The sequence below is a fragment of the Kryptolebias marmoratus genome, linkage group LG3 (genome assembly GCF_001649575.2).
Source record: "Kryptolebias marmoratus isolate JLee-2015 linkage group LG3, ASM164957v2, whole genome shotgun sequence".
Classification (NCBI taxonomy): Eukaryota; Metazoa; Chordata; class Actinopteri; order Cyprinodontiformes; family Rivulidae; genus Kryptolebias; species Kryptolebias marmoratus.
In genome coordinates, this window is record NC_051432.1 from 4,553,070 (window position 1) to 4,561,352 (window position 8,283).

Here is an 8,283-nt window from a genome sequence, read left to right on the forward strand (position 1 = left end):
GATCAGTGTTGTTGTTTTTGAAATATTCTCAACCCAGTCTAAAACATGGAATAGAGAACAAAATGTGGTCTTGGTTCTATTAAATTAAAAATTAAAAAGAACCTCTGTTAGCAGCAATTACATTTCCCCTCCAGCAGCGGAGCACAACTCTTAAATTACCTGAGCGCACTGAGAGCTACTTTCTTATTTTTTGGTGTGTAATTTGTATTACTCCTAAATGATTAGTCAAAGTAAAGTCTGTGTAAATATCCTTTATGTGAAAATACAAATTTCTTTTGTGTTTTACACAGAGCTAGACCAAAGAAGTATAAAAATAAAACAACAAAGGCAACTCTCAGATCACGACCTGATCAGCAGACACATTGCATTGAAATAAGCATCCGATTTCACCATTTCTGGCACAACATGTAAAACTACAAACATTTATGTAAATGACAGAATCCGCTTCTCTTCGTCCATATTTGCACATTAATGTCTACGCAGAGCCGAATGCCGGATTCGGAAAGCTCCCAGTCTGAGCTTCAGGTTCATCCGTCTCACGGAAATCTTCAGGGTCGAGGTCTTCTTCGAACATCCGCTGCAGCAAAGCATCCACCGTCCGGTATCCTGACAACACAACAACCAATCAATCAGGGTTCTTCTTTGTTTCCATTTTAACACTTTATCAGTGATCAAAAGTTCATCCGAAAAGAAACATGAAAGTCTGAAACGTCAGTCAGAGAGCAGTCATTTAGCCCTTTGAAAATCCTTTTTTAAAACTTACTCACTTTCATTTCTTTTTTTTTATTTATTTTAAATCTTCAAGTGATTTAACCAGCACCAACTTACTTTTTGAAGCTATTTTAAACATGAGGTTTGGTAGATTTGCCGTTGTCGACGTCTGCCCAGTTCCCAGGTCGTTGTCCATGGTTTCCATGGCATTCACCAAGTTGTCCTCCAGTTTCTCCCTGGTTACAGTAAACACAGTGAGCGCATGTGGTACCAGACCTCAAACAGAAGCAAAAATCAACCACGTACAAAGAATACTGCAACGACTACGCGTAGTTGTTTTAGTAGAAAAGAGGCAAAATAGCAGCGGTGATACAACATAATAATAAAAAAGGGACGGAGAAGTTGCACAAAATGTACAAAATAACACAACGGAAAGAAAAAGAAAATATACTGTGGCATGAACAGATGTTTGGCTCTTTCTGATTTCTTATACTGTTGCATGTTTGTCACACTTAAATGTTTCAGATCATCAAACAAATTTAAATATTAGACAAATGAAATGAAACACAAATAAACACTTTGTGTATTCAAAAGTCTGTAGATAACATACATATATTGGGTAAACACTATGCTGAATGTATACACGCAGAGATGTCAAAAGGTTGTCATGGTAACATACTGTGCCACAGCAAGCTCCAGTTCTTTAATCTTCTTCTCTAGAGACGTCTGCAGGTCATTTTTATCCATGCTGTACTCCACAAAGAAAGCCTCGAGGACAAACGCCACAAAGATGCTGAGAAGCAACAGAGTAAAAGTCATGACAAAAAAACTGATGACCAACAATTAATTGTCAGCGAAGGACGGCCAATAACAGTATTTTCCTCAGCATAGTTTATGAGGCTGGTGAGGAGGTGTTGTCGTTCTTACTTGACAATGATAATTACAACCAAGATGTGGAAGATGACAAAGAAGATCCTGGCTGACACGTGGGTGACGGTAGCGAAGCCGCTGCTGAGCAGTGAAGTCACATTAAGGAAACATAAAGAGGCCAGAACAAACTGAAAAGATGATCAAAGAAATGACTCTGAAATACTTTCCTCCACAGTCGACCAAATTATAAATTCATCTTTGGTAGTTCCATCTGAAATATCATCTGTAGAATTATGTGAGCAAGTTGCTTAAATTGTAACCACACAGGTAATGATATAGGACAGAATAGCAGGGCCGCAATATCCAATACTGACCTCAGCCCAACTCCTGGACTGCGTCTCACTTTCAGCTGCTAAACTTTAAAAATTTAATAATATTGTTAAACAGTTTAGGTCATTTACCTGCTGTTTAGATCCTATTCCTACAACTTAAACAATCCTCTGAGGTGTTCTAAATTGTTCTCTTCGATGAGGGATTTTCCATGCTACACTTAAAACAGCTGTTATCAAACCGCTTAGAGATATCGAATTATAGGTAAATAAATTAAAAGGTAAATTTACCATTTCTCAGTAGAACAGGAAAAAGCTTTTCACACTCAGATTATTGGTTATTTCCAGTCTAACAATGTATTTGGTATTCATCAGTCTGGTTTTCGGTGCACATTTAGTTTAGTTTAGTTTATCTTAGCTCATATTTTGACTGTCTTAGCCTAAGTGTTGTTTAATTCAGCTTTAACTTCATCATGATTATATTTAGTTTATTTTAGCTACTATTTTGACTGTTTTAGCTCATGTTTTAGATATGTTTAGTTTCATGATGTCACACATTTTTTGAAGAAATTTCCCAGCGCTTCAGCAGCCAAGAGAGAAAAACGGTCAGTTTCCAAGTAAACTAACAGGATTAGAGATAAAAGGCTTCTTTCTGAAGACATACTTGTTAGAAAACCTCAAATTACAGGTCGATTAGAGAAAAACCACTAACCCAGGTGTGCAAAGCTTGTTGCATCAAACCCAATAAGACTTTTAGGCTGGAGCTGCTGCTAAAGGTGCTTCAGGTAAGTACTACGTTAAGGCAACATAACATTACAGAAAGTGAAGGATGTCTGAACATTTTCTGAAGCCTTTGAATTTGAGCATGTGTGTGTGTGTGTGTGTGCTTTATCCCAATAATTGCATTATAAATATTTTCTTTCATCATAAAATACACTGCCTGGCCAAAAAAAAAAAAAGGTTACACACTCTAATATTTTGTTGGACTGCCTTTAGTTTTGATTATTTCCACAAGCTTCTGCAATGTCCCAACATTTACTTCTGTCCACAGTTGCATTCGTTTTTTTGCCAAGTAATAGTGATGATGGTAGAGTCTGACCGCTGCACAAAGCCTTCTCCAGCACATCCCAAAGATTCTCAGCAGGGTTAAGGTCTGGACTCTGTGGTGGCCAATCCATGTCTCATGCTGAACCACTCTTTCACAGTTTGAGCCTGAGCAGCATGCATGTTTGTGTAAAGGATATCGTGCCACTGGTTAACCACAGTGAGCTCCACCAGCAGGATGAAGGAGGACACCACGTTGTTGAAGTTGTTCTTGCAGTAGTTGAGTTGTGCAAAGGCAGTATTGTTCAACAGAGGGTTTCCACAGTACGCCTTTGCTGGATCATTGGAGTCCTCATAAAACTTCACTTTGTGCTTAAAGAGCTCCATCCCCACCATGGCAAAGATGTAGAAGACCACCTGAGAAGATGTCAGTTCCAGTTTTAAGCTCAGGTGAGCTCTTGTGTTGTCATGTTTGTGTTACTAATCGTAACAAAGTTTTGGATTACCCTGAAACCTCTCAACTACGAAGTTGGCTTTCTTAAAATGTGGATGAACTAGTTTACATCCGTCCCAACTTTGGTGACCCTGGTGAACTCTGAACAAGTCATTTTCCTCAATGATAACACAGAAGAAAAAAAGCCACACAGCTGTTTAACTGTAAATAAAATATCTTTCAAATTAAACTGAAAGGTTTCTGCATGCTGTGCTTACAGGGAGGCCTGCTTTAACCACTTTTCTAGCCACAGTTTTCTCACTTTTAACATACCCTCTAAAAGCCATGAAAATAGCTGTAGTTGTGGTTTGTACACCACAGCTCTGTTTGTACACACTTGCAAAGAATCTCCACCGTGTTCTGAGGTTTGGTAATTGTTTTAACAAGCAATCCTTTGCAAGCTACTTACAATAATGAGCTGTCCAAACGTGAGAATGGCTGGTCCAATCCTGATCAGCGTATTGATGATTGCACGAAACCTAACAGAGAATAGAAGCAAAACATGTTGGGACATAGAACAAAATTAATTACCAGAAAATATGAACCAATTAAAAAAAACAATAAAACTCAGTAATAAGGAGAAACCATGAGGTTCTCTGTTGGTTCATAAATATAATGATAGATGAAGCAGTGGCAAAAAAACAAAACAATACTGTTTTAGGCCACATGTCAAACTTTTCCTGCAGGTAAATGCACTGTGTGCAGCCTGGGAAACTCAGAAATGACATCATGTCCAGTCAAACCTTTTAAAGCCATCCACCACTCTGAGCAGTCTGAGGACTCGCAGAATGAAGACGATGTCCAGGATCTGTCGGCTGGTGTACCTCACCACTATGTGGGACAGAAATTATTACTGCGACAGATGTTCATTTCCTTTTACGTGGACAGAAACAATCACTGAGATACAGTAGCAACTGTGATTACTTTAAAGATTGATTTACAGATGTTCTTAATATTGCTTTGTTTATAATATGTTGTGTTATTTTATTACCAAGCAAACAAACAGCCCTTACATGACTTCAAGGCGGAGTTTATGATGGTGGCGATAAGAGCTGTGACAACAATGAGGGTGTCAAACCTAAAGAAAGGCAAAACATATCTGAAAACTGAAAAACATGCAAGTGAAATCTGCCTCTGTTCATCACTTTGTGTGCACATCATGACAGTCTGGCAGAAAAAAAATATCCAGACACAACCAGGGATGTATTAAAAGAGCTGGACCAATATGAAGAAACATTTCCTAAACGTTTGACCCGACTTCTAAAATTCCATTTACATAATACCAATTGAACATGTATTTTCTTCTTACAAAGAAGTATTTAAACTGTTTGAAAACAATATCCTAGAAATTTGATCTTCTTTTAAACAGAAGTGTCTTGTTTGCCTTCAAACCAACCCAGTAAATTTGATGGAATACAAAATAAACAGTGGTTTATTACTGGGTCAAACTAGATCCAGCATCCAGTTCTGATAATTCATCCATGAAGCACAAATAATAATAACAATAATAATAATAAAAAAAGCAAGACGGCAAACATTTCTGGCCTAAGTCACTGGAACTGCAGGGCTCACCAGCAGGGGCCACCCAACTGGAAAGAAGCAAAGTCGCAAAAAAATACAAGCGCAGCTGCAGCATAAACGTTTCACAGCTTAAAGCAGGGGTCTCCAATCCTGGTCCTCAGGGCCACTATCTTGCATGTTTTACTTGTTTCTCTGCTCCAACACACCTGATTTGAATCAATGGGTGATTAACAGGCTTCTGCAGAACATGAAGAGGTGATTTAACCACTGAATCAGGTGTGTTGGAGCAGAGAAACAAGGAAAACCTGCAGGACAGTGGCCCTCAAGGACCAGGGTTGCCTACCCCTGGTTTAAATGGATATTTTAGGTCTCACAGGACTGACAAGCTAATGGACAAAACCAACGCAGCCAAGATCAATGTGGATTACTGTCTTCTTAAAACACCTCCAAAATACAAAATTTCCTATTAATGCAAATGCTAGTTTATAGATCTCTGCCTTACTGTGAATTTCACATTACATGGTTATGTACATAGAAATTCAGGCTTATTTGGAAGCAAAAATAGTGGCTTCAGCTCCCCCTCACACCGGATAAGCTTAAGACTCGGAGGCTAAACTCTGCAGTTGTAGGAACAAAATCTCGGCCTGCCTCGGCCTGGAACATGCCCGCCTAGGTTGTGCTGGTTATACGAAGCTGAGCTGTGTCAGGACATGGCAACCAAGCCATGACCCTGATGTGTGGAAAAAAAAATCACTGATCACAAATATCCGCCTGCTTGAAAGTTTTGAGCCTGAAGCCACTTTCAGACGGCAGCAATCCACTTTGATCCAGGCTGCGTTCAGACTAGATATTAACTCTCTGAGCCTGTCAGACTTAAACTCTGTCCGTCCAAAGTGAAGCCAACAAAGAGCCATCTACAACAGGTAAGATATTTATGTTTTCTACAAAAGCCCAGCTCAAAATGTTTAAAATATCATTTTAGTTAACTCAATACTCACTGTATGAGAGATACCAGAACAGTCAAGTTCATCTTTTACTTTTTGTATGTAACAAAATTAGTGGCATCTTTAGTATTTAGAAAAACCTAAATCCACAGATCCTCCACTGCCACTGAAAAGGTTTTAGAGGTGATTCTCGCCAAGAAGGGCTGATAGATAAACTCACAAGAGTTTCTGGATGACCTGACTACGAACCACTCAAGCCCTTAAGCCCCATATCCTGTTTTCTGTATGACCTACATACCTTTGGTTCATAGTCATACAGGAGTTGTTTTTTGTTAGAACACGCATTACAATATAATCCGCATTGTTTAAAAAAATTTAATTAAATTAAAAAGTAAAAGACCAGTTTCATAAAACAGCTAATAGACACCACATAAAGAGGACGAGGGGATGCATCAGCTGAACACTGAGGCGTTCCTGTAGGCAGTAAATAAAGCAGGCTGATGCCATAAACGCTACAAAGGTTTGTAGTAGAAAGTCTGAAAGAAAAACTATGAATGAGAAAGAAACCGATGGACCGTAAAGCCAAACGAAGCACCATATGCAAAAAAAAATTAAAAAGAAACCAATCATTTATGGCTTTTCTTAACTCAATTCTTGAGTTTTTATTATCAGACTTTGCGGCTGTAAATGAGGCTCCACAACTCATAAACTGCTTTAATCCTTCATGCTAAAAAGAAGAATAAATTAAAATAAAAGGCTGCCTCAGGCATCAAAAAGCTGTTCCAAGCGCTTCTTGAAATGAGCAGCTGAAAAAAGTGCTGGTCCATTTGTACTTCTGCCAAGTCGTACCCCCACCTCGTCCGCAGAGCGTGTTGTTTGTACCACGTACTGACCACATGTGTATCATTACAGGCTCCCTGCACAGTACCAGGGTGCCCTTCAATTCAGCCAGCATCATTATCTTCCGTCTGTGTTTAACCCTATGTCTGTTGGCAAAATATCTCATGAACTATTGGACAGATGTTAATGAAACTCAGAAAGTAATCAGTGGGTGCACATCTACAACGGATTACCATTTGGAGTAAATTCAATTCAAGATGGGTGCCACAGCTGAGCAACCTAACCAAACACTAAAATGTCAACAACATCGTCATTTTATGGATATTGAGCTAAATTTTGAGAAGACAGTAGCTGAGAGTCCTCCCCAACATACTTTGCGTGTCAAAGTTCTGTACAAAGATTTCTAAAGAATTATTTTTGCTCCGAGTACGTGTTGGAGATGACTCTTTGTGATTATCACACCAAATTATAGCTCAGTATCTGCAAAACTGACTGATGTAATCAATTGTAGACGTACATCTGATAGTTTCATCTGAGTTTTATTAAAGTCCACTGGTTTAGGACATATTTTGTTAACAGAAAGGTACACAGACACAACAATCAACATTATCACCCGACACTGAGAAGTAGTGGTTCAAATCTGCTTATTGAACAAACAACTTGGCAGAAGTACAAAACAAACCTGGAGCCCTGAAAAAAGAAATAAAGCAACTGATAATAGGAACTGAAATGTCATCACATACCTTGTACTTATAATCTGGGGTGTGGATAAGCTGAAATGGATGCAACGCAGCTGAGTGGTTTTACACTTATTTTAGAATTTGCTTTATCAGAAAACAAAGTTTTAATAATAGTGATCCAGAACCACAAAATTCCCAGGTGGGTTCTCCCTTTACTCATGCTTCAGTTCTCCATCAAAGCCTTATAAAATTAGGCTTTTACATAATCTGACTAAAAAGTCAAACAAAATAAAGTGAGGACAATCCACAGAAATAAGAACCATCACAAACCTTTGATGCAGTTCTCTGTGACAAACTAGTGATTTTAGACGCCACTTCTATACACTCCTGATCAAAATCTTAAGACCAGTCAAAAAACTGCAAGAATTTGCATTTTGCACTATTGGATCTTAAGAAGGTTCTAAGTAGAGCTTCACAATGTTAAAGGAAAAAATCAGCGTAAGAGACAAAAACCTTTGAGCGGGGAATTAATTGAAAACTGCATTTACACTCAAACATGATTTTTTCAGCTGATCAAAAGTTTAAGACCATAGCTCAAAAAACCCAGAAAACCCCCCAAAACAGAAATCAACGTGTCAAAAAAAGACAGTAATGAGTAGCTTCACCATTCTCGTTGATGACTTCAAACAATCGTTTAATGCTTGATGCCAGTGTTTCCAGGAGGCTAGTGGGAACGTTGCTCCAAGTGTTGAAGATGGCTTCATGAAGGGCATCCACTGTCTGGAACTGATGTCCATTTTTGTAAACTTCCCTTGCCATCCATCCCCAAATGTTCTCAATTGGGTTTAGAT

At 38.6% G+C, this 8,283-nt stretch overlaps 1 protein-coding gene across 3 annotated transcripts in view; it reads right to left on the reverse strand.

Annotated features, from left to right (window-relative positions):
- Positions 1 to 235: 235 nt before the first annotated feature.
- Positions 236 to 8,283, reverse strand: part of tpcn3 (two pore segment channel 3) — a 40,863-nt gene continuing 32,815 nt past the window's right edge. For 2 of the 3 annotated variants that reach the window (XM_017434999.3, XM_017434998.3), the window contains 8 exons: positions 4,461 to 4,525; positions 4,191 to 4,278; positions 3,857 to 3,926; positions 3,155 to 3,371; positions 1,639 to 1,729; positions 1,391 to 1,504; positions 829 to 947; positions 463 to 606 (listed from right to left, as the gene is read on the reverse strand). In XM_017434999.3, coding sequence (XP_017290488.1) covers positions 476 to 606; positions 829 to 947; positions 1,391 to 1,504; positions 1,639 to 1,729; positions 3,155 to 3,371; positions 3,857 to 3,926; positions 4,191 to 4,278; positions 4,461 to 4,525 — 895 coding nt within the window. In that variant the 3' untranslated portion in view covers positions 463 to 475. Of the gene's footprint in view, positions 607 to 828; positions 948 to 1,390; positions 1,505 to 1,638; positions 1,730 to 3,154; positions 3,372 to 3,856; positions 3,927 to 4,190; positions 4,279 to 4,460; positions 4,526 to 7,495; positions 7,526 to 8,283 lie in introns of all 3 variants that reach the window. The other variant, XM_017434997.3, reaches the window with a different exon arrangement.